The following is a 24,292-nucleotide window of genomic DNA, read 5'->3' on the forward strand; positions in this document are numbered from 1 at the left end:
TTTGACTTACTACCGTGGTCACGAATCAAATTAAACTTGCATCTCATGACATCGCTGTTTATCTGAATTTCATTTTCTTGCTGGTTTCCAACGAATTTGAAAGGTTAAAACCGTTAAAGTACTAATGATATGTTATAACTACACAGCAAAGGCTCCTAAAACTCAAACAAGGCCGGAGGGTTAAAAGTCCCCAATTAACAGCATTGTTAGACAACTTCAGCACGTACATTTCACTTTCCTTTGGGAGTGACCCATACGCAGAGGTAGCAAACATTCTCCTCAGGTGTGAATGACAGACAGTATCCTAGTAACCAGTCGAAGACTACTTGTGTCCTCAATTATCCATAAAATAACTAAATACCGGGAAATCCCAGACTTCCTTTTCCCAAGCCACTCACTCGGTCCAGCTCTTGCCCCGCCCCCCCCGTCACACGCAGTTCTTTAAAAAAAACAGGCACAGTCAAATAAAAATCAAAGTCACATCTCCGCATTTAGAACCAAAACAAAAGCACTGTGTACTAAGCTGACCTTGACGCCCATCAGAAAACGTAGCTAGTAATTGTCATTCCTGCCATCCGCGACTATAACTGAATTATCTTTATTTGTCAAGAGGTCATAGATTGAAGTTTGTTTTTTCTTCATGAGTGCAAAATGAGCATGACACCTTGCGCACGGTATCTATGTGGACCATGGGTCAGATCTTCAGTTACAAAAGCGAGTTGCGCACCGCCGTAAAACAGCACACGCGTGTAATCCCTCCTGCAGTGCAGCAGCGGCGACAGCAGAGCTTTGTGTTTGGATGACAGTCACACACACGCCGATTGTTGCCGCGCCCGGTGAGTGAGCCTTTCAATTCCCGTGTAACGTTTACTAACTCTTAAGTTGGAAAATGAACAATCGTAAAGGAGTGGAGGAGGGGCAGAGATCAAAGTTTGTCAAATAAAGCGGGCTTAGAATAGATTTTTGGAAGTTTCTCCCCTGCCATGATTACGTTTGATGCAAAATCTGTACGTTTGTGTCTGATGCCGATAGCGGAGCGCTTTGATTCGGGGACAGGGCACAAAAACGGGTGAGGCAATCGTTTGAAGGGAGATGGCCAATTGTGCTGACATCAGCGTTTTGTGTCCCGAGACTAGTTTGAAATTGAACGGCGCTCTTACATTGTTTCTACTTTGGTTGACTCAGCCTCTGTTACGATACTTCAACGGTCAGGAATGAGTTTTGTTTTGCATTTTGTAGGAGGGCGAGCGAGTTATGATGGAACTGCAGCAGACGAACGCAGTCAAAGAGCAGGTACCTCATTCCGACGCCACAACAACTAGAAGTTCAGTTGACGTCTGCATATGTGTGCTTTTTCTTGTTCAGTGCGCAGATGCGCCGCAACGAGGCGCCGCGGTTAGCTTTCACAACATTCACTACAAAGTGACTCAAGCTCAAGGATGTTTATGCTGGAGGAAGAAAAGGAGCACCAAAGATATCCTGATTGACCTCAAGTGAGAAACTCTTTTGAAACGTGGAAGCGAGCGTCCGTGTACGTGCCAGAGGAGCAGGAAGGAAATGCGCTGGGCTTTAACCAATAAACACACTCGCGAATTGTTCCAAGAGAAGCGGAATGGGTTCGGTTCTTCCTATTCCAGTTTCCATCCAGCATGGTCGTGGTTTTGAATTGGCAAAATGTCCGTCCCTGTCACGAATGTCTGAACAAAGGCCGCACCCGGTGTGTTTTACGATCCAGCCCGTGTAATCATTGACCAATTGAAGCTAAAGGTGAAGGCCGGTTCAAGTCAACGCTCACGTGTTTACAGCTCGTTCCCCTGCTCTCAATTTTTTGAGTTTATTTTGAAATCACAACCTGATGCCTACAAGTTGACGAGCCAAAAATGTGCTGCCCTCCACAGTGGCATCATGAAGCCCGGCCTCAATGCGATCATGGGAGCAACCGGAAGTGGAAAGTCATCGTGAGTGTCGTCAATTGGCAAAAATGTCACCAAGCAGCATTCATCATCACCACCACGCATTTGTTTTTGGGGGGTGGGGGCGGTTGAAGGTTCCTAGATGTCTTGGCTGCCCGGAAGGATCCTGCCGGTCTGTCGGGGGAAGTCCTCATTGACGGCGCCCCTCAACCACCCAACTTTAAGTGTCTATCGGGGTACGTGGTGCAGGTGAGACCCAAGTACCCCTGCCTCTTACGATCCATTGCACGTCGGCACGAGAACTTCCGGTGAGCACCACGCGGGGAAAATGTTTGATGCTGCTTTGACTTTGTAATCAGATTCCTGTCATTTGCCCGAGTTTTCCGCCACAAATGTTTCCTCCATTACCCTTCCTTAAATCACCTCTAATTATTTGATTTGAACAATCGAGTCTAAAAACATTCGAGAGAGTCAGGTCAATAAACACAATAGCTTTAAGCGTACTGTGATCCAGTGACCTCGTCGTAATGTTGCCAGTGCCACAATTTGAAAATGAGGTATGACGAGACAGATATGTAAAGTGATCTAGGATAACGAGGCGCGGGTGAGAAAAGTACCATCAGAAACATGTCAGGGCAAGAAAATGTGCGCAGCGAAATGTCATTGTGTTGTCGGTTGCTTAAATACGATTGCTGGATTTTGTGACAATCTGTGTCGTAATGTCTGTTTTATGTCGAACCGCCATCAAAAACGTTTGCTTTGCGTTGGGTGACAGGATGACGTGGTGATGGGAACACTGACGGTCAGGGAGAACTTCAGCTTCTCGGCGGCGCTCCGTCTTCCGTCCAGTGTTTCTCGGGCAGCCAAGGAACAGAAAGTGGTCCAGCTGATCCAGGAGCTCGGACTGAGCCGCGTGGCCGACTCCCGGGTGAGGCGAGGCATACGTCGGTGGTCGTCCTGCGTTCTAACGTGGCCAGGGTGCGCAGGTGGGCACCCAGCTGATTCGAGGCATCTCCGGGGGCGAGCGGAAGCGCACCAACATTGGCATGGAGCTAATCATCGACCCGCCCGTTCTCTTCCTGGATGAACCCACGACCGGCTTGGATGCCAGCACCGCCAACTCTGTCCTGATGCTACTCAAAAGGTGCCTGCCCACGCACGGCAACCAAAAGTCAAATCGTTGGGAAGGAAGACAGACGATAGGTTCAAAGGGTAGACAGAGAAAACAGGAACAGGAGAGCCCTCGGGGAGCGACAGGAGAACAATAAGCACAACGACAGCTGTATCAACAACAGTATAAGTATCTCAACCTGCCGCCTCAATTTTTCCAGGATGGCCAGCAGGGGGCGCACCATCATCCTGTCCATCCATCAGCCTCGCTACTCCATTTATCGCCTCTTTGACAGCCTCACTCTGCTTGTCAACGGCAGACAGGTCACTTGCACCAATTCACGTACATTGCGCTCAAGTGACTTCTTACACTGTGGAAATACTCACTCAGGTGTACCACGGGCCGGCAAACAGCGCTCTGGACTACTTTTCAGAAATCGGTAGGAAGCGCGCCGGGCTTAGCCGCGTTTGCTTGACCGAGGCCTGACGTCCGTCCACCTTTCCTTTCTCAGGGTACATCTGTGAGCCTCACAACAACCCTGCAGACTTCTTCCTGGACGTTATCAACGGAGACTCCACCGCAATGGCCGTCGGCAACATAGACGGAGAAGGTGTGTTGCCAAATGAATGCTCACTTTTTGGGTTTTTTTCTTTTAACCCGCTTGTAATCCTCCTTCTAGATTCGGACTCTGTGTTGAAATCCAGACAGGGAATCGAGGACAAACTGGTGGAGGAATACAGAAACTGTTCTGACTTTAAGCGAACCAAAGCAGAGTTGGGTAGGGACAAAAGGGGGGGGTCTGCATTACAGCAAAGACACAAAAAAGCAGAAAAGGAAACGGTGCCTCACTGTCTTCCCTCAGAGAGAATTCTCCAAGGTAAAAAGGCGAGCAGCACCGCTCGCTCCAGAACCATCACCTACAATACCAGCTTCCTGACGCAGTTCCGCTGGGTTCTTCAGAGGACCTTCCGTAACCTCCTGCTCAACCCGCAGACCTCCATCGCTCAGGTGAGACTAGTCAATAGCGTCATCGAGGGAGAATGAGAGGAACTGCAGCTGATGGAGTTTTTGTTTAGGTGGCAGTTACGTTGTTCCTTGCTCTGGTTGTCGGAGCCATTTTCTTCAACGTCCAGGAAGACCAGAGCGGAATCCAAAACAGGTTACAGGCCCTTCTTGTCCTTGAGGCCAAACCCCGTTCATGGATCACAGTCAAATCGTCCTCTACCATCTACTCTAGCGTCACCTGCTGGCAACTCTTGCCTTATTACCTTCCTCTTCCAATTGGTTTTGAAAGTATCCAAACTTGTGGCACCCCAAGCTTTCTCTCCAAACCTTTCCGTCTGTGCTGTCCCTCCCATGAGATCATTCTCGTTCTCGTCCATCGTCAACACCCCCAAAAGTATCTCAGCAGCTTCAACCCAGCCACCCGATGCGTTGTCTACTGTTTTCTGGTCTTTGCTACCGTCTCCAAACACAGCTGGTTGGCCACCTTTGCAGGTTCGGCGCCCTCTTCTTCATCACCGTCAACCAGTGTTTTAGTTCCTTGTCGTCGGCCGAGCTCTTCATCGCCGAGAGGAAACTCTTCATGTGCGTGCGACACAGAAAAACATGGCGACGTTTGAAAACGTGCAACACCTGAAGATCTCGCTCGCTATCTTTGCAGTCACGAGTACATCAGCGGTTACTACCGGGTGTCGGTCTACTTTCTGTCCAAGATCCTCTCGGACATCGTGACGCTGCGGACCATCCCCGCAATGGTGTTCAGCTGCGTGGCCTACTTCATGATAGGTGGGCACTACCGGCTTTTCTCCTCCTTTTGGTTCCGTAGCTTGGTTTACGGACGGCTTCTCGCCATGGTTTGGTTGACGCTGATGAAACGCTTTAAAATCCACGTCTGGATTGCGTGCAGGCTTAAAGCCAACGGCGGAGGCCTTTTTCCTCTTCATGTTCACCGTGACTCTGGTGGCGTACACCGCCACTGCCATGGCGCTGGCCATCTCTGCCGACCAGACAGTGGTGGCCATCGCCAACATTTTCATGACCATCGCCTGCGTCTTCATGATGGTGAGGCTCACATCAGATGTCTAGGTGCTTGTAAATGGACAAATGACCAATACTGGGCGTGTCCTTTCAGATCTTTGCGGGCCTGCTGGTCAATCTTCCTTCCATCGTCAGCTGGCTGGCTTGGTTGAAATACTTGAGCATACCTCGCTATGGTCTCGGTGTAAGTCAGACACACATAAGGCCCACCTAGCGTATGTCACTTGACTCTCAGTCATCCAGCCCAATTCATACGCAACATTTTGCAAAACATTTGTAAGCACACATACAGTAAGCAGCACACATTCTCTCCGGGTCCCCAGGCTCTGCAGGTGAATGAGTTCTACGGGCTGGACTTCTGCCGCGGCCTCAACAGCAGCAGTGTGCCCCCAGGGACAATGTAAGAACCGTTCAAATGTCAGCAAGCGGTGAATGTAATTTTGGAAGATGTGGAAAATTAAGTTTAAAAGCTCCTGAGGGAATTGAAATGGTTTAGATTTGAGAATTTCTTTTCCTTACAAATAAGCTAACAAAATCTACATGCCAGTGAATCAATGCTAATGTGCTCCCGTAGACATAAAACGTTTGCATGACTTACTTTTAGATGACTTCATTCCTTTTCCCACGAGCATCAAAAATAAAAGCGCTGTCTGAAATCTTACAAAATAGACCGCATTCGAGATGGCAAAAGTTTCAAGCTCAAACATTTTCTTCTAACAAGCACACCTGTTCCAATCAAGTGAACACGTTCATGAGAGTGCGCGCACACGACACGACATCCTCGGCTGGACGCTACAGAAAATGGCCGTCAGGTGACGCCATTGCTCCGTTTTTAAATTTGATTGCTCTCAAGCACGGCATTGGCGCCGACAATCTGAATCGGGTCAATTATTTGTGAAGCATTTTGCAGAATTCTTGCATCTTCAAAATGACAATTTTTGAAGAAATTATAATATAGCCACGTTATTATATCTTCAGACATTGACGAACTGTAAAAAGTTTCATTCCTTTCGATTGGATTTGTGTGCGTGTGTGCGTGCGTTTGAGTGCACGCGTGCGCGTACGTGAGAGAGATACATTTGCCTGAGTGTCTTTTGTTTTGTGACTTTCTCCAGTTGTAAGGGCCAGGACTTCTTGGACGAGCAAGGCGTGGAATACTCGGCTTGGGGCTTTTGGCAGAACCACGTGGCCCTCGGGGTCATGACCATCTCCTTCCTCGCCATTGCTTACCTCAAACTGCGCTACATAAGAAAGTTCACCTAGACTATACTGGACATGCTTGGAAACAAAAGCAGATATTGAAAAAAAAATTGCGGGTGGTGAAGAAAATACTGGTGTCTCTATTTGCACACAAAAAATATAATCGACACATTTGATTTGCAGTAATTTCATTAATTGTACTGCCTCACATTCTATTATTTATCAGTTAATAGTTTTAACTTGTATTTTAGTATCTAATTACAAATATGCATATGTACTGTATAGTTTAGATTTGTTTTTTTAATTTGCTATGTTTGGTTCCACTACTTCAGTTTTAAGCTTTCAAGTTTTATTGTACCGTCACAATAACAATAAAAAAAATAACCATGTGCTTTTTGTGTGTGTGCGTGTGTGTGTTTTTTTTTGTCATCTTCACAGACATAAGTGTTATTGTTTATTTTCTGTATGGCGGGGAGTTAAGAGCCTGCATTTCACTGATGAGCGCAGATTCGAAAGCTAAAAATGGATTCTAAAGCTCAAAATGGTGACGCGAACATCTTCACTTGGTAACCGAGCTGCCCCGCAATCCTAGTACTGAAATTACAACTGAAAAAAAGCCACAGTCAACAGTGTAGGTTAGCAAATATATTTAAATATAATATTTATCTTCATTTTAGCACAATGACAAAATGGCAATATTACATTTGACTTGAAGTCATGACAACAAGCAGCAATTTCACGCTCGGCGGAATAAAACACTGTCGGAAAAACAATTCGGAATGACTTCCCCAAAACAGCTGGAATGGCATCATGCAAACTCCAGAAGCGGGCACTCCTTCCGTGCGACGCGCGACCCACGCAAGTCACCGTTCGGGAAGTAAAAGGTCTCGTCACAGCACTGCCAGTTAGTCAAACATCAGGGCACGCACGCACGAACAACAATATATTGGCTTGAAATAAATTAATCGTCATCAAATGAACACAGTGGTTTATATTCAAAATACATATTTACATATTCAAGAAAATGAAAAACCAAACAGTCTTTAAGCATAAATGACTTCACCAAATATTCACCTCTCTGTTTTGTTTTTGTTTCCTAACTTGATATGTACTTGAGATGGAAATCAATATAGGACATCATTTGTCATTGATATGTTGTTCTGTTTATGTGCCTCATTGACGTCTGGCTCACAGTTACCATGCCGACCGAGCGGGAAGCTGCGGGCGGGTGGGATATGGGGGTTTGTTGCAGGTGTTTGTGGTGGAAGCTTGCGCGCCACAAAAATGCAAAAAGGCTGCGCACACTTGGACCAAGAACGTACAAGCGACAATAGAGGAAATCGGCCGCTCACAAATGTTACAGTCACAAACGCACACTTTTCAAGAGGAAGGAACAAAAGTAGTAGCGACAACTTTGACATCCTGTCCTTGCCTCACATGTGCAAGCATGCTGGAACCCAAAACCAGAGGCCACAGGTTGTCCACTCAGTGGAGGAGTCCGGCCGGGAAAAGTGCAGTTTGAAAAGTTCCTACTCACGACAGGGTGGACATTGACCTTCCACTTGATAACCATGCGACAAAGAAGATGCAGCGCGTGTGACTAGTGCAGTTGCCAGTCTCTAAAGTCAATTTACAATTAAAAAAAAAAAAAAAAAAACTACAATTCTGATGCACAAATTGAGCTTTAATGCTAAAGAGTTGTTGCCGGATGGAAAAGGTCAGAGGTGAGACTGAAAAAGTTAAAAATGTGATCAGAAGATATTCTGAATGAGCGGAACATTTTGACGCTTCAATTTTTATTTGTTTCTTCTGAAAATGTGGACTGCTTAACAAATCTCCCTCATGGCTTCCTAAACCGTTTTCAGAATTGAAAAGAGACTTTGTGGACATTTCCAACTGCGAGGAGTGCCAACGACAACACGCTTAGCGGCTAAAACGACAACGACAAGAGGAGGTCGTTCCACAACCAAAAGGTGTTTTAAATGGCAAGGTGGGGTGGGGGGGCGGGGTGCAGGTAGAGGGCGGGGCACACACTGTCAGTTGAGGCGTTCAATTCTCGAGACAAGACAGACATACAAAATTAGTGCACGAAAGTGAGTTTGCGCCACTCCTGATGGACATAAACTAACAAGGCGGGAAAGAAACAAAAAAAAAACATCGAAACACGGGGCAAAAGCGTCACACTAGCAACGGAATCCATGACAGGAGAGTACAAATATGTTGTCAGTTTCGTTAAGTGTGTGCATGCGTGTGTGCGTGTGAGGGCCTTGTGTTAGCTGGCAGGTCGCCGGGAGTGGTGACATGCCGCCGGCTTCATGCCTTTTTAGGGGGCGGAGCCAACTTGATGATCTCGTCTTCAGATGGCTGGCGGATGATGTCTGCAATGGCAGGAAGGGGACACAATGTCATTTTTGCTTTCATTTTATTATTGTAATTATTTGATTCCATCCATCCATCCATCCATCCATCCATCCATCCATCCATCCATCCATCCATCCATCCATCCATCCATCCATCCATCCATCCATCCATCCATCCATCCATCCATCCATCCATCCATCCATCCGTCCATCAATCCATCCATCCACGGAGCAAAGCACGCAAGTAAGAATGCTTGCAACCTTTATACTTCTTGGCCGAGGGGATGCGCGTGAGCTTGGTGTCGATCTCGTCGTCCTCGTCGATTTTGAGCACGGTGGTGCGATACTCGATCACGCGGGTCAGGAGGTCGGGACGCCGCGAGATCTCAAAGATGTGCTCCATGTACGACAAGTTGTCTGCGGGGGAGGAGAGACGGCGACACCGGATGAGTGCCTGCGTGCGCATGCGTGTGCTGGCGCGCATGTGTGCGATTGCGTCACCGTGGGCCAGCTTGTCGTTCTTCTCCAGGTAGCTGAACCACTCCTTGCTGGACGTGATGGCGTTGCTGTGCTCCTCGGGGATGTCCTCTTTGCAAGCTGACTTGAGCTGCTCCAGGTCCTCGTTGGTGATGTTGTCCGAGAGGTCGCTGAGCAGAGAGCTGTACTCGGCCATCTTCCGAGCCACACAATGCAAGCAACCGCAATTTGGATCTGTGGTGGGCAAAGTTATGAAACAACTTGTTAACTTCGGTCACGATATTTAAGAAAAAGAGAAAGAAAACTAACATGCATCTTCTAAAACCCGTGACTGCGTCTCACTCTGTATTTGTTCGATGCACTCACACACGGACAGGCAAACCTAAATGGCGGTTGCTGTTGCTTTGCTCCGTTGGAGATCGCCAAATCTTTGGGGACACTCAGACTTCAAGTCAGCATCGGGGACAAGTGGCAAGCGAATCTGCCTCACGCTTTTGAGGTAGGGTGGTCAAATCTTGACTCTGGCCTCTTCCCACATTGCGAAAACCAGTGGCAGAGCTAAAGGGGGGGGGCACAGGGGGCACACTGCCCCCCACCTGATATATTTTTAGACCCCACAGGTGCCAGGCCAAATAATTGACCTTTGGGTACTTCCCAATTTTTCCGGGAATTTTTTTCTACATTTACCCCAGTTGCCCGTAGGTTAGAATAAAGCTCAGCTGTTCTAATTTCGGACAGGTTTAGCATCAACGCTGACTATTGTAGCATCCAATGCGGCTTTTGTACACTTTGGAGAACAAGAAGACAACAATGGACAGAGCCGCTTCTTTGAGGGACAAACCTCCCCCCTCCTCCCTGCCCTCCCATCACACACACACACACTCACACCAACATGACTTGACAAAATGAGTGACATACTCCTGCCATGATGTTATAGAATGAAAGTAGTGCAAGAAGAAATGAAATAGACAGAAATGTTCCTCCAAATTACCTACCCAACTCACCCAGAGCCCCAAGTTGACCCCCCCCCCCCATGCTCCCCCTGGGATGAGCGTGACACGGCGAGAAGCGGCAGTGTGCGCCTCACATTCCCGTTCGCACAAACGCGCCTTTGTCTTACTCGGTGTGTGCGCGAGATTGCGCGACCACATGCACTGGCAGTTAATGAAGCGTGTTCAAGCACAAATTAAAGACTCTTTTTTTAACATTTTCAGTTATTTGACTGAACTACTTTACCCATCGCTGAAAACGACTTAACGTGCTCGATAAGAGATAGAAGGCGTCAAATCAAAGTTGATGCGATGTCACTGATGTAGTTACAGTATGTATTGCATTACAATGGAGACTGTTACCTAGCAACAGCCAGCGCAGAGGTCCCCCCCACCCCCTTCCGTTCCCCCCTCACCAAATAAAAGTGCACGCTTGGCTTCGGTGGTCGCCATGGCAACTGAATCAGAGGCTGAGAAATTCAAAAGCCGTGACTGTTTGGAATCATTTACTCCCTTATCGCTCACAACGGGATTTCTACTGTTCTCTAAAGACAGTCGATGAGCAAGATAGTTCCTAAATTGATCATCTTTGAAGTGACTGAGTAGGGAATGAGAGAATGATTCTGACTGCAGGGACTGGAAACAAATAGATGCCAAATAGGTGCCTTGAGGTACAAGTGACCCAGTTTTGCGAGATACGAGAAACGATGTAACTCTGCCTGCTGAGCTAACTCTATTTGTTTAGCTCCACGCTAGCAAACATGGGAATGGCATTTACATGCTCACATTTAGCATCAAGAGGTGTGCTTTTAAAACACATTAAACAACAACTATTTGAACACAAATGATGAGGCAACACATTTAGACAGACGCTCAAACAATATTCACAGGCATATATTCTTTATCTGCTGTGAAAAATAAAACTTATTACAGCACCTTTCTGAGTAAAAATTGTAGCAGGCAATCTAAGAAGTTCTGCGTAATAATTTGGAGTTCAGCTTCAAATCATAATGCACAAACTATTTCATGCTTTGAATTCTATTTTGTAAAGTTATTATGGTAGGATTTGATAAAGTACACTATTATGGCATTACAAAACACATTTTTTGGGAGGGAGGTGAACAAATGAATGCCATTCCTATTCATTTCAATGGGCAAAGATGATTTGAGATACAAATGAGATCACGGAACAAATGATATCAAGGCACCACTGTAAATCAATGAAATGCTTCCCAACACAGGCCAATATTTTGTCAAAGTCTGTGTCAGCAGTGGCTGCCATGTCGCTGGGCGAAGCGCTCGCTAATCCGCGTGGAAGAATGTAGGCCAGCGGCCCACTTGCCATTGAGCAGAAAAGAAGATTTGCACACATCTGTGCGTCCGTATGCAAGCGCGCTTTGCTTGGCCTTCTCATTGGTGCCAGATAAACACTCCATTTCGTGTCTCTGCTGCAACATCGTCAGCCGACGCCATGGCAACAACACCCAAGCGTGTCCCAATGGCCTTTTCTTGACTTTCATTTCGCCAGGCTGCCAATGCGACCTATTTATTATTATTATTGTTTTTCCACAAAATAATGTAATGGAGCACTTCTTATCACTGGTTTTATTGTTTTTGTACCTTGAAGAGTAAATGGCAAAAGTTGGTTTAATTGAGCGACTACGATGTCATTTTTGCTTGACAGCAGGTGGCAAAATGGCCGCCCCCCGAGACAGCTGGATTTTGGTGCTTGGCTTATATTCAACAACCACAAAATTAATCAGAATACTGTGTTTAGACATTTTTGCAAACCAATTTTTGATTTGATTCTTTAACACTGTTGAAAACGTTCAAGTCTTGTTTAGTATCAAGAGCAATTACGAAAACAAAAGGGAGAAAACAAAACTTCTTTCCACTGTCATTTGCTTTTTTATTTTTAAACAAACTGTATCAATGAATTACTTTGATAGTCATTTGAATTTGGGTGCTGTATTGGCGAGTGCGCTTTTTCTTTTTACGCATATGTTTCTCTCATTGTAGTCTGAGCTCCAGCACACACACACACACACACACACACACACACACACAGATTGCGGGCGCACGCAGATGTGTCCCGCATGCACATAGCGGAGGCATTTGTTACTCGAAACTTGCTTGGGGCCAGAGGGCCAAGAAAGAAGGAAAGAAAAGAGGGCAAGGATCCGAACGGCCGACTTCCTGTCGGCACGACGCGCTTCCTGGCGCAGTGTCTGGGAAAAGGAAGACAAGAGCATGAAAAAGTGTAGCAAATCCGCCCTTCCTCCTCATCTTTCCGCCCACCCTGGGGCACAGAGAGAATGTTTTCATAGACGTGCATGCACGCATGAGAAAGCTCGCATGGAGGACTTTTCCAGACTCTGACCCAAATGCACTTTTTCATCCCATGAGCTTCATGCGCTCGCGTGTGACTTCATTTACTTATTTGGAATCCATTTTCCACATTCATCTGGTCAAAACTGAATTTTGGGACGCCTTCAGAGCTGAGAGCGGCTCAGGATGAGGCCGGCGCGTCGACAGCCGAGCAAAGGTGCCTTTATTTCCAAGCGGGTGAACCCTGGGTGAGGGGGAGGAGCCTAAAGGGCAGCGTGACAAGGCAGACAAAGACGGCGTGCAGTCACGCAAGCGCCGTCACACCTAATTGATTAATCCGTTCAAATTCCGCCTCCCTGCCGTTAAGACGGCGGGCGGGCTCGCGGGAAGCGCCACCTGACGAGGCACAACATGACAACACACTGCTCATGCGACAGCGTACATTTTCGTTAAAGTTGGCGCAGCGCTACTTTTATCATAACTTCAACCGTCACTTCGACGTAGTTCCTTGACAAAATGGCGTCAAAACACTATTTCATCCAAATGAAACCCCTCAATTCACTTTAGCATCCAGTCGCTGCTTGACACACGTACATGTCATAATAAGATGGCAACAAGACACTACTTTTGTCTAAATGAAACTTGAGTAGCCACAAGATGGCTAAGCGGGCGAGTCGTGTGACCTCATCGCAGCTTGTGAGCATCTGAGGCTGATGACATCATAAACGTGCAACAACAGCCGACGCACGTCAACGTCTGTGAGGTGGATGCTTCATTATCCTGGAAGCTTTGGAGCGGATAAAAATATCACAGTGCCGCTGGGAGGAGGAAGAGGAAGAGGCGGTGTGCTGATTAAACCAGGGTGGAAGCGTCCATCACACCCCCACCCCCCCCACCCCGACCGACTCCTGCGAGAGAGCACGCATCAGTGGCTTTGTTTTTCTTTTCTATGGAGACAGTAAAGGGGGAGAAACACGCCAGGAGTCGACGCCAGAGGAAAAAATATCCTCCATTTCCTGCTTCATCATCATCCTCATTTTCATCATGCTAAATCATGGCTGGGCAAACTTTTGTGCTAAACAGCTTTGTTTGCAGCATGACAGGAAAGCCAGAGAAGGAAGCTTGCGTGTCTATGTGTGTCTATGTGTGTCTATGTGTGTGTTTCATGACGATTGTGGCACACAAGGGACAATGTGAGGAAGTTTTTGTGTGGGCCAGTCACTCTGGATGACATCCAACAGGAAGATGGACGGAAAAGAGGGTCAAACACAAACCACATGAGCATGATGCATTCAAGTGTCTGTGGAAAATGTGGGAAAAACAAGAGGCACATGATGGTCATCAGACATTCCGTCGGTGGCCGAAGGCATCCCCCGGCAAACAGGAAGTAAAGCACAGGCCTGTGTTAACACTGCCCATCACGCATGCTTTCACAGGGTTCTTGAACGCACCGCGGAGGCCACCAGGGCTGCTTTCTCGTGAGGGATGTCAACAAGTGTCACATGTTTGAACGCCTTCCCCACCTTTGTTGGGTTTAGGGTTAGGGTCTACACCACAAACTTCACAACAACACACTCGAGCAAGCCAAAAAACAAGACGCGGACAACCTAAAGTCGAGCAAAGAAAGGTTGAGTTGTGTTGCTCCAAAGGATGCATCGATCCCTGAAAAGCTGACTCACACATGCACGCATCCGCACGCACACGTCACACACACACACACGCACACGATATAATTTGGGCCGGTGGGACACTTGGGGACAGGAAAACCACAAATGGAAAGTAGTTCCTAACGAAGCGTTTAATGACTCTGTGTTTGGACTTGCTGACTCATACCCTGTGGTAACATTTGGGTGCGTCCCCCCAAAAACATCAGCTGATCTTTCTGAGTGCCACACACAGGAAGTTCTTAATGGCAGTGATGTAAAGGCAGTAAACACAGCATGCACGGATGCCGAGCCACAATGCAGCTGCTGGCGATCGGGGGCCGAGCCCTGCTGGGAATCGTGAAAATCCATGAGTAACTGTACCCTCGTGTCTGTAGACGCTGAAGATGATGGCAGGCAAAGCACTACTTTTCTCTAAATGTCGGACTCGCTTCAACAAGATGTCACAAGTGGTGTGAAAGCACGATTTTTGTTCAAGTGAAAATCCTCAAGTTGCTTTTATATAGTTGCATAACGTGGGAATATGCCGTAGGATGGCGCCGAAATAACACCATTATTGCTTTGGAATGAGCACAATTACAGCGAATAGGTGAAACCGCGAATATGCGGTACGATGTGGTTTTACCATGATGCGTTGAAAGACCTCTTGGGAGTGGGAGAACTGGACATTTATGACAAGAAGAAAAAGAAGAAGAGTAAGGGGAGGAGGTAGTCACGGATACGTAAAGGCATGCCAGCTGCCTCCAGCTTTATGTTTTGGAACAAATATAAAACACACACACACACACACACTGACCTCGCGCGTAGCCAGGCGTTGCAGCGAGGAAGCTCAGACGTCGTGAGGGATTTGATCGCGGCGTGGAGCTTGAATCGGAGCCGGAAATGGGTCAGACGATTGACAGAGAGGTTAAAAAAAAAAAGAAGCCAAAAGTCCACTTCCTCGATGGCTTGGTGATGCGAAGAGGAGCCAAACGAAGAGCACAAGAGGCAGGGGGTCCTCGGCGTGGGAACTGAGGCCGTGACGTGAACGCGCACGCACCGAGCGAGCCGAGGATGGTCGTGACTGCTCTCCGCGAACAAGGAGCCTGAAACCGGCGAGCGAGCGTGAAAACGCCTTTCTCTCTCTCTCTGTCTCTCTCTGTCTCCCTCTCAAGCTCTCTCTCTGTCTCTCTCTCTCTCTCAAGCTCTCTCGCTCTCTCTCTGGCTTTTTCTCTCTTTCTCTCTCTCGCGCGCAATCTCTCTCACTCTCTCACTCAAAGATTGTCTCCAAGCGACAGTGGCTCACTAGAATGAAGCGGACGTTTCAGTTGTCTTTTGCAACAGGCTTATAAAACTCAGTTGAGGCAGCTTGACCCCGAGACGTGTGAGATGACAGGTGATCAAGAGAAGCATTTCACCATCATTCCAACATTTCTTTAAAAAAAAAAAAAATGAAAAACTTGTAAAAAGAAGACAAAAAGAGAGTAGGAGCTCTCTTACTTCTTTTTTCCGATTCCATGGTTTTTAGTCACACAAGCACACGGACACTCATCCACACATTTTTCAAAGCTGATGTCACCAGATTCTTCCGGCCTGCAAATCCCTTCTGCTGCTCTGCTTTCCTTCCATCCAAATCCAAAACGTGTAACCGGAGAGTTTGTGCAATTGGCTGTGTGATGCGACAAGACTTTCATTCCACATACTGCTCATGTGCAATTTCAAATCGTTTCTTTTTCAAAGTACCATGACCTGAATTTTTTTTTTCCGCACAAGTACTTTTCTTTACTGCTTAAATGTAGATTTTGAGATCTGTTTACTGTCACTTTTGCTAGCATGTCATATCTAAGGTTTTTATTTCTTTTCTAAGACACTTTGTGACCTTCTGGTGAATTAGTCTTCTGTTGCACCCGAGGCGTGCGCCGTTAGCAGAGGCCAAATGCTGGCCAGATCAGAGTCACAAGTTTCTTTTGGTTCCCAGACAAGCAAAGAGGAGGCGATTGTTTCAGAGCGGCTGACTTTGACGGCGAAAAGGAAGGGAGGAGAAGCAGGAAGTGAGACAAAGCTGCCAAGGCTGAAACAAAGTCAATGAAAAATGCCGAGTCTTGGCAGGAGGCCTTCTTACATTTGTGAAAATGACCAAGAGGAAGTGGACCCTTGGATTGTTTCCATGACAACAGTGCTGCTTAAACCATTCACTCATCCATCATCTCGTTTCAGGCCTCCACGGACAAAGCGATGGGCCGTGACTGCCGTGGGTGCCCAGCGAACATGTCGAAACGTTCGCCTGCATGGCAGTCATGGAGCAGATAAGACAACTCGACGGTTTTAGACAAAAAGGGCGCATTGATGCAAGACAACTGGCAAGCAAATCCCTGGTGCTGCGTTAACATCTCAATAGTTCTCTGTATAAACGTCCCCTCTCCAGTTTAGACCCTGTAACCCTGCCTCGCTCTGCATATCTGTTGCACAGATTGAGATACACACACACAAACACACACACACTCAGCATCCTACATGCACCAACTGTTTGCAGGCTGACACTTGATGAGTGAGGTTTGCGGTTACTAGGCAACCTCTCATCCTCCACTCATCCTCCAGCTGTCATGTTGACACATTTCGAGACCAAAAAGGTTCACGTTCACACGCGATGATGCACAAATTCCCTTCCGGATGCCGCCCAATGTCGGTCGTGCAATTAATTTCATATTGCGAGAGCGCGGGCAGGCAGGTGAGAGATTTGCGGGCTAGGTTTTTGCAGAAACAAAAGGTAAACAAAGTATGAAGTGTTGGCAAGTAGGAGGAGGAGGTGGAGGAGGTGTTTTGCAGCCTGCAAGATAGCACCAAAAAAAAAAAAAGATTCACACTTGTTTCTGAACAATTTTTGACCAGATGATGTCACTCTTTGGCTCCACTGTTGCCAATTCCTTTTCAGGAGATGTTGCTTGCAGTCCAAAGGCTAAATCGGCTTACGAGCGATCATTTGGCCGATTTTATGCTTTGACTGTAATCTCACTTTCACTTGAAATTTACAAGCAAATCAGAAATCACAGACAATCACTCATTCAATATTTTAAACAAGCAAATTACATTGCCATACCACTTTAATGCTTACATCTTACGTAAGATCCTTATTGACGTGCAAACAACTCTTTAAGCGATCGATATTTGAACACAAATGGTGGAGCAATACATGTAGATAATATGATATTGAATAGATAATATTCTTTCTCATGTAGAAAAACGACTCATATTTTAGCAAATTTGTAAGTATTAGGTTATTTTTTCTTCTGGTTTGTGTCTGCATGACTGCATTACACAGTACTGCCTCCCGGTGGTTCACACCAAAAGGAGCAGCACACATAAGGATAACCACAAATTGGTTAAATTGACTGTTTAGCTCAGCAAAAATTATTTGAAATTTAGTTGGTGACAAATTGCAATGTTACAGCATAGTTTTTGATTTTCATTCAGTTGCCATGTGATCCCCCCCCCCCAAAAAAAATCAAAACTAACGAAATTCATGGTTAAGTGCCTTAAAAAAAACGTCAGAAAAGTTGTTCTGAAGTGGCATCTCTGCTTGGGGCTCATTAACACCCAGACCTGGATGTGTCAGCGTGTTCTAAAGCCACACCGAGTTCCGCCACCATCTCTCAACACACATCGCATCGGTATCAATGTTAAAACGTCTTTTGGCGCTCTGTCGCCGTGGCAACAGTGCCTCAACCGCCATGGCGTTGACAGGAAGAGGAGGGGGAAAAAGAGGAGCGCGTGTGCGCGCCCGCCGTAAGAGGGCGCTGTTGACCTCAATACTGTAACATTGGAGTGTGCAGGGCTTCATCATAGAGAACTCATTGAATCCTTTTAACCGAGTGAACCTAACCCACCCTACTTCAACACAATTAAACACAACTCAAAGCACACAACAGAGTGTACATTAGCTGGAGCGGTCAATATTTATCCAAGAACATGGCAAAAATAAAAGATTTCAAAAAGACACATCATACTCACCACAGCATATTGATTATCTCGCTTGTTTTGCTGTGATCAGAGGGCAGCTGGCAAAGGTCAAAGGGTCAGCTCCATGGGCCTGGAAGGAGGAATTTGAAATGTCCATTGGCAGCGTAGTTTAGAAGCCCCGGATCGCGCTACTGATTGCAATTAGCCTGCCGTGCAACAAACACTTTGAGTTTTTTTTTTTTTTTACCCACCTCGGAGTGAAACTAAAATTCATATCATGTGGAATGAAGCAATTTTCACACGCAGACGTAGACAATGAGCCGTATTGCAATTACTCAGCAGAGTCCAAATTTATACTGAAGGCCAACTTTAGCGTACGTTACACACGACTGTTTGCTTTGTTTGTTTTGTGTTGCGAGCTGGGCTTCAAGTTCCGAGCTAGATTTAGATATGATGCTTCTCAAGAGAATGACTTCATTGGCAGTTTGGAACATTTTTCAGCAGGTTGTGAATCATTGGCGTTTTTTGGCTGGGGCTCGGGCCCTGATTTCCTCCGAGTTGACGCTGCTGCCTTCTGTCCATGACTGATGTCTCATCCACGGCGTTGTCCAGCAGAAGTTTTATTTTTAGTGGGACTCTGGCCGCCCGGCCAAGCTTAATAAGGGAAAGGCACGTCGGGCGTCAGGATCTTCTTTCGAGACGGTACGCTTCCCCTGACAAGAGACTTCCAACAGGTGGCCATGCAACCCAAACTCCACCCTCCACGCACCCGTCTAATTGTGACATTTTTGGCAGGGCTTCTCTCGGCGGAGCGAAGCCCCCCGCCTTGCCCCGCGTGGTCAGCAAATCCACGTGGACGCGCTTCTTAAAGGGAGCCGCTTGCTGTCGGTCCTGCTCTTCTCTCGCCAACGGGGGCAGGAAGCGGACTTGGTTTTCGGGACCATTAAGTCGAGGTTCACAGTGGACGAGAGGACGGTAGCCATGAAGTGGGGCTGGGCGATATTAGGGGTCCTTCTCTCCTTGGGGGCCCTGGCATCCTGCGAAAATGGCCTGCGGATCCCCGAGTACGACGGCAGGGATCGCGTTCACGACCTCAGCGCCAAGAACTACAAGTCCATCATGAAGAAGTACGACGTGATGGTTGTCTACTACCACAAAAACGTGCATGGGAACCGCAACGCCATCAAGCAGCTCCAGATCGAGGAGCTGGCTCTGGAGGTGGGTCGCAGGGGAGGACAAGGGGGCCAGGATTTGTGGATGCCTACACAGAACCAGGTTGTTGAGGTGCCGTCGGGATTTTTCGCCCGTGGAGTTTCGGTTCCAATCGGCACCTGGATACAATTCGACCGCTTTCTACTTTTTATGCTAAATTTACTAAATGACTGAAAGAAATACACCTTCCACCAATCATTTTGGCAACATCAAACTTAATTCAAATACAGATACATCAAGTACAGGAACATAGGACTTGTATTTTATTATTCTCCACTTCTGTGTTGATGTGGCATATTTATCTAGCTAGCCATTAGCAATTAGCACTGGGTTTGTTTATGAGGTCCTTCTAACCTTCTAAAAAGACAACACGTGACATCACAGCGCTCATCTGACAACCTCCGAAACTCGTCAGATAAATACAAATATTAGCTTATTGTCTGCAAAAAAAGGAGGGAGAGTAAAACAAAGTGTGTTGTTGGCAACATGCTAATGCTAACTGAGTTTCTGCATTGAGTGAGTATTTTTACAATTGATTCTCTCATCTGTTTTTTGGCGTGCTGGGAGGAAAGTCAGAATGTTGCTATGGTAACCAAAGCACATGCAGGGTGACCAACAGAACATTTCAAGCTGACAAATTTCTTTCTTTCATTTCCTTGTGCTAGAAAAAAAAAAGTTGATTGAAAATTGACTGCCCCTTTCAGTGACTTTTCTTTCCAGATTAGAACATAAGTAGTCGCCAAGCTGAGGTGACAGGTGTGCTTTTGTCGTGTTGTTGACACCTCTGTGAGATGCTCAGCAGGGCATCATTTCATGAGAATTAAGGTTTTTTTTTTTTTTTTTTATTGAAATGGGCCAGACTTTGAATTAGAGCGGCCATGGACAAATTTCTCTTTACGTGGACCCCCAAAATTTGGAACGCATTGATTTCTAGCACATGCGCGTTGCTCACGGATTTGGCGTGTAAGTATCAGATGATGTAAGCGGCCCACAGTTAAATTTAAACCACTGCTATGTGAACATTAGCTGCAAACACAATTTCAAGCGCAGTCCCATCGAGGACACAACGGTTCCGTTTAAACAATGTTAATGCGTGTTGGAAGAGAACGCCATTTGCACATCGGGGGGGTGTTCAGAGTCACCTTGCAGTCACCAAATGCAAAGTTGAGGGCTTTGGTAACCGTGACAACCACCCGACTCAACCTTGCAACAAGGCCAAGGTGACATCACCCATTTGGCAGTGAGTTTGTGGGGCAGCTTGTGTTGCATCATCTGCCCCGCGTGACCTCGCCGTCAAGTCCAATGAGGAGATTTGAGGCCTCCCGACTAAACCCGGACCAGAAAACGACAGCTGCTGGCCAGTCTCAGTCAGGCCACTGTGTTTATGCTCAATCATAGATTTGCATGCATCTTTCATGATGTTGCGTAACAGTCGGCAGGACCCATTATTAATTTACCGTGTGTGTACAGCTATTTAACTGTGACTGTGTATACAGTAGATAAGCACATCCATTCACAAAGCTACGTAGATGGGCCTACATACGGTGGTTCAACAATCTAGAAAGAAAATGTCTCCAAATATTACCATCTGTCCATCTACAGAAGATAAGCAGATGCTGTAAGTTTTGAAATAGCTACACAGCCTGGTAGAGTGACAAAAGTCTACAAATATGTCCATAAATACATGTACCGTTTACACATGGTATACAAGTGTGTATGTATTCAAGTCAACTCAATGTATTTCACACAAGCAAAGACAAAGCTAACAGCTAAAAGCAAAAGTAGCTTACCAAAATTGCTAGAAGTACGTGAACAAGTTATATTAACTGAAAAGTTTGAAAATGTTTCAAAGTAAAGTCAGGCAAAAAAAAAAAAAAAAAGTTCAGAAAATGAATAAATGAAATATACATAAATGTCTATATGATCTGAATCAAAAATATGGTTAGAAAAAAAGCACATCTGCATTTTTAAACATTTTATGATACGTCATTGTTATAAATAACATCTTCTACCTGAGGATAATGATTAATGTCAATAATTTATCACCAGTATGAAATCTGTACAAAAATAAACCCAAATTTGTAAGATTGGCAAATTGGCACTTGAATGCGGAAGCAGAGCCGTGTGGAATGAGACATGTGAGTGTGTCAGGTGCGTCTTTTGCGAGGAATGCTTTTCTGCTCCCGACGTGCCTTCTTCAAGACCTTAAATAGCTCGGGGGGGGGATGTACCCTCACCTCTCCTCCAAATACCCCTGTTGCTCGGTGCGGCGCACTAACCTGCAGGTAGCGAAGCACCTGTTGCAGTGCCTCAAGTTGTGCCCCTTGCCAAGAGTTTCCTTTCTCTTGTGCGTTCTTGGCGGTTTGGCAGGAGGGGAGGAGGGAGGGAGGGGGGGGGGTGCGTGACGGGGGCGGCTGTCAATTGTTGGCTCTGGTTTCACTCCAATTTAGAAAGTGCAAGGCAGCAGTCCAAAGCTTTTGCTTTTAAGGTCTCGAGGTGGACAAGAAGTGACGCCCAGGAAGTTTGCGGAGGTGGCAAAAGACGGATTGATCAATAAAAACAAAACAAAACAATGGGGGGAAATTGGAATGTCGTACCAAGGCCTGATTTTGTTTGGGCTTCATCAGAGGCACATGAAATGGCGGCGGTGTGTCCTCTTCATTTAATATGAGATTGAATGTGATTGGTTGATTCAAAACACAGCCGCATCCCCTTGTTGTAACAGGGTGTGTACACTTGTGCAACCACATTGTTTTAGTTTTTTTTTTTTTTTTCAATTGAGTCGCACAGGTTACAAGCCATCAATGGTGGATTTTTTTTTTTTTAATGATTGTTCCCATTTTCTTTTTTGACAAAAATTTGCCATTTGAAAAGGGGTGTGAAGACTTTTAGTCCAACGGCTCACGTCCAACCATCTTGCTCCTCCCCCATCCGATGCTCCCTTCTCTTTTCTCCACAGCTGGCAGCTCAGGTTCTGGACGATCTTGAGGATGAAGACATTGGATTTGGCCTCGTGGATGAAAAGAAAGACAGCGCCGTGGCCAAAAAGCTCGGTAGGCTTCTCTCTCGCTCGCTCTTCTTGATGCTCCGCCCAACTCATTGTAATCCACCGCCAGGCCTGGATGAGGTGGAGAGCGTCTACATCTTTGCAAACAACGAGATCATCGAGTATGACGGCGAGCTGGCCGCAGACACCCTGGTGGAGTTCCTCTATGACGTAAGCACGAAACGGCTGGCCTGCGTTCGGAACACGCTGAGCTACAATGCCGGAAACGGTCTCCCAACACTGGACGCCCTCAGGTGATGGAGGAGCCCGTGGAGATCATCGATAACGAGCGGGAGTTGAAGGGCTTCCACAACATGGAGGAGGTCATCAAGCTGGTGGGCTTCTTCAAGAGCGAGAAATCTCCTCGTAGGTGAACGACGCAAAGAGACGCCTGAGCCGCCGGCAGCGTCCTTTCAGCCCTGACGTCTTTTGCAGATTTCATGGAATTCGTCGACGCCGCTGAGGAGTTCCACCCCTTCATCAAATTCTTTGCAACCTTTGACCCTAAGGTTTGCAAAGCCTTCTTGTTATTGGCGTTCGGAGCGCAGAGATTGTAAATCGGTGTATCATCCGAGAAGTTACGCTGATTGTGTCTCAGAGGTTCCTCTCTGCCTGGCTTTAGATCGCCAAGAAACTGAAACTGAAGATGAACGAGGTGGATTTCTACGAGCCCTTCATGGAGGAATCGGTCACCATTCCTGGAAAGCCGTACACCGAGGCTGAGCTGGTTGAGTACATCGAGCAGCACGACAGGTACGACGAGCTGGAAGCTCAAGCCGATGGACAAGCCGGTCACCGTTTACCGTGTCTCGTTTCCTTTGTTTCAGACCCACTTTGAGGAAGCTGGAACCTCACAGCATGTACGAGATCTGGGTAAGAACGTCTCCAAAAGCGCACTTCTTATCTTCCAAACGACAAAGCCCTCCGAACGTTTATCGGCTTGAAAACACTCTCACGCCAGGAGGACGACATCGACGGCGAGCACATTGTGGCCTTCGCAGAGGAAGATGACCCTGGTGGGAGTCGGATGCGTCCGCCCAACTGGACCTAGCGAGCCTATGTGACTCCTTAGTTTGATTTTGGACTCCTTAGATGGTTTTGAATTCCTGGAGATCCTGAAGGAGGTGGCACGCGAGAACACGGACAATCCGAACCTGAGCATCATCTGGATCGACCCCGACAACTTCCCCCTGGTAGGCGAACCCAGTGCTTGAGAAAAATCTCTCAACCCAAAATGTTGGAGAACCCAATGTCCTCTAATGCCTGATGTCCGCTTGTTCTCAGCTGGTCCCCTACTGGGAGAGGACCTTCGGCATTGACCTGTCATCGCCTAAAATCGGCGTGGTCGACGTGGCGGACGTAAGCGATGTTTGTTGTTTCTGTGCATGGAATTTGACGGCTGATGGCGCTCTTCTTCCTCTTGGTCTCCTGCATTTGCCAGGCGGACAGCGTCTGGATGGAAATGGACGACCACGACGAAATGCCCACGGCGGACGAGCTGGAACGCTGGATTGAGGATGTTCTCTCAGGAAAGATTGACCCTGACGATGATGACGATGATGACGATGATGACGATGATGACGATGATAACGATGATGACGACGATGACGATGATGACGATGATGACGACGATGCCGACGATGACGACGACGATGACGACGATGAAGACGAGGAAGACGATGCCGAATAGAAACATCCCGACAGTCTTTCACTCCTGTTGTTACGTAGAAAATTGTTTGAGACAAAAATCACGATGACAACGATGGATAAAAACATGGTGCCCATCTTCCCGTCCACTCGTAACAGTGAGGAGGATTTCTCCTCTCACTCCCCCGAGTGGGTCGACCACTGGGAGGCGCTCTCTCCCACCACTGAATGAAACCACAGGTTTGCCTGACAAGCTGCCGCCAGTGTTTTGTACCTTGATTCACATGACCAGAGCTCAGAAACATACGTCAATGTGTCAAAAATAAAGACAATAAAAAAAACACATGCATAAAAGAAAAAAGATTGCTC

The 24,292-nt window shown here is 46.9% G+C and overlaps 3 protein-coding genes across 6 annotated transcripts; 2 read left to right on the top strand and 1 right to left on the bottom strand.

Moving 5' to 3' along the window:
• Positions 1-709: 709 nt before the first annotated feature.
• Positions 710-19,500, top strand: LOC119129408 (broad substrate specificity ATP-binding cassette transporter ABCG2-like). 3 transcript variants are annotated; one of them, XR_005099179.1, is made up of 19 exons: positions 710-836; positions 1,240-1,293; positions 1,366-1,493; positions 1,899-1,958; positions 2,048-2,162; positions 2,689-2,841; positions 2,900-3,057; positions 3,245-3,347; positions 3,415-3,463; positions 3,536-3,802; positions 3,887-4,032; positions 4,101-4,183; positions 4,522-4,611; positions 4,688-4,812; positions 4,934-5,088; positions 5,159-5,248; positions 5,388-5,464; positions 6,180-6,506; positions 19,484-19,500. XR_005099179.1 is itself a non-coding variant. In XM_037262659.1 (19 exons), exons 2-19 carry the CDS (start codon positions 1,255-1,257, stop codon positions 6,325-6,327), a joined length of 1,917 nt encoding a protein of 638 aa, XP_037118554.1. In that variant the 5' UTR covers positions 713-836; positions 1,240-1,254; the 3' UTR covers positions 6,328-6,660. The 3 variants fall into 3 exon arrangements, 2 of the variants coding, with proteins under 2 accessions (XP_037118553.1, XP_037118554.1); XM_037262659.1 differs by lacking the exon at positions 19,484-19,500 and having other exon boundaries at positions 713-836; positions 3,536-3,634; positions 3,704-3,802; positions 6,180-6,660; XM_037262658.1 differs by lacking the exon at positions 19,484-19,500 and having other exon boundaries at positions 6,180-6,660.
• LOC119129478 (astrocytic phosphoprotein PEA-15) lies at positions 6,895-15,239 on the bottom strand. Of its 2 annotated transcripts, none has more exons than XM_037262796.1 (4): positions 14,871-15,239; positions 9,126-9,335; positions 8,886-9,041; positions 6,895-8,642 (listed from the first exon to the last, which is right to left on the bottom strand). In XM_037262796.1, exons 2-4 carry the CDS (start codon positions 9,295-9,297, stop codon positions 8,578-8,580), a joined length of 393 nt encoding a protein of 130 aa, XP_037118691.1. In that variant the 5' UTR covers positions 9,298-9,335; positions 14,871-15,239; the 3' UTR covers positions 6,895-8,577. The 2 variants fall into 2 exon arrangements, with proteins under 2 accessions (XP_037118691.1, XP_037118690.1); XM_037262795.1 differs by having other exon boundaries at positions 14,879-15,237.
• casq1b (calsequestrin 1b) lies at positions 18,892-24,284 on the top strand. The gene is made up of 11 exons (XM_037262716.1): positions 18,892-19,236; positions 22,190-22,283; positions 22,347-22,447; positions 22,531-22,642; positions 22,712-22,785; positions 22,899-23,029; positions 23,104-23,149; positions 23,238-23,292; positions 23,369-23,469; positions 23,561-23,635; positions 23,718-24,284. Exons 1-11 carry the CDS (start codon positions 19,000-19,002, stop codon positions 23,964-23,966), a joined length of 1,275 nt encoding a protein of 424 aa, XP_037118611.1. The 5' UTR covers positions 18,892-18,999; the 3' UTR covers positions 23,967-24,284.
• The last annotated feature ends 8 nt before the right edge of the window (positions 24,285-24,292 follow it).

Source organism: Syngnathus acus, chromosome 10 (genome assembly GCF_901709675.1).
Source record: "Syngnathus acus chromosome 10, fSynAcu1.2, whole genome shotgun sequence".
NCBI classification, from domain to species: domain Eukaryota; kingdom Metazoa; phylum Chordata; class Actinopteri; order Syngnathiformes; family Syngnathidae; genus Syngnathus; species Syngnathus acus.

What these genes read in the sequence shown, in the direction of transcription:
- casq1b (XM_037262716.1), top strand. Translation starts at nt 19,000, where the DNA reads ATGAAGTGGGGCTGGGCGATATTAGGGGTCCTTCTCTCCTTGGGGGCC. An exon ending in TTGCAACCTTTGACCCTAAG is followed by an intron (nt 22,786 to 22,898) that starts GTTTGCAAAGCC and finishes GCCTGGCTTTAG; the next exon opens with ATCGCCAAGAAACTGAAACT. An exon ending in ACAGCATGTACGAGATCTGG is followed by an intron (nt 23,150 to 23,237) that starts GTAAGAACGTCT and finishes CTCTCACGCCAG; the next exon opens with GAGGACGACATCGACGGCGA.
- LOC119129478 (XM_037262796.1), bottom strand. Translation starts at nt 9,297, where the DNA reads ATGGCCGAGTACAGCTCTCTGCTCAGCGACCTCTCGGACAACATCACC. An exon ending in GAACGACAAGCTGGCCCACG is followed by an intron (nt 9,042 to 9,125) that starts GTGACGCAATCG and finishes CCTCCCCCGCAG; the next exon opens with ACAACTTGTCGTACATGGAG. An exon ending in CTCGGCCAAGAAGTATAAAG is followed by an intron (nt 8,643 to 8,885) that starts GTTGCAAGCATT and finishes CTGCCATTGCAG; the next exon opens with ACATCATCCGCCAGCCATCT.
- LOC119129408 (XM_037262658.1), top strand. Translation starts at nt 1,255, where the DNA reads ATGATGGAACTGCAGCAGACGAACGCAGTCAAAGAGCAG. An exon ending in ACCGGAAGTGGAAAGTCATC is followed by an intron (nt 1,959 to 2,047) that starts GTGAGTGTCGTC and finishes GGGCGGTTGAAG; the next exon opens with GTTCCTAGATGTCTTGGCTG. An exon ending in TCGCCTGCGTCTTCATGATG is followed by an intron (nt 5,089 to 5,158) that starts GTGAGGCTCACA and finishes GTGTCCTTTCAG; the next exon opens with ATCTTTGCGGGCCTGCTGGT.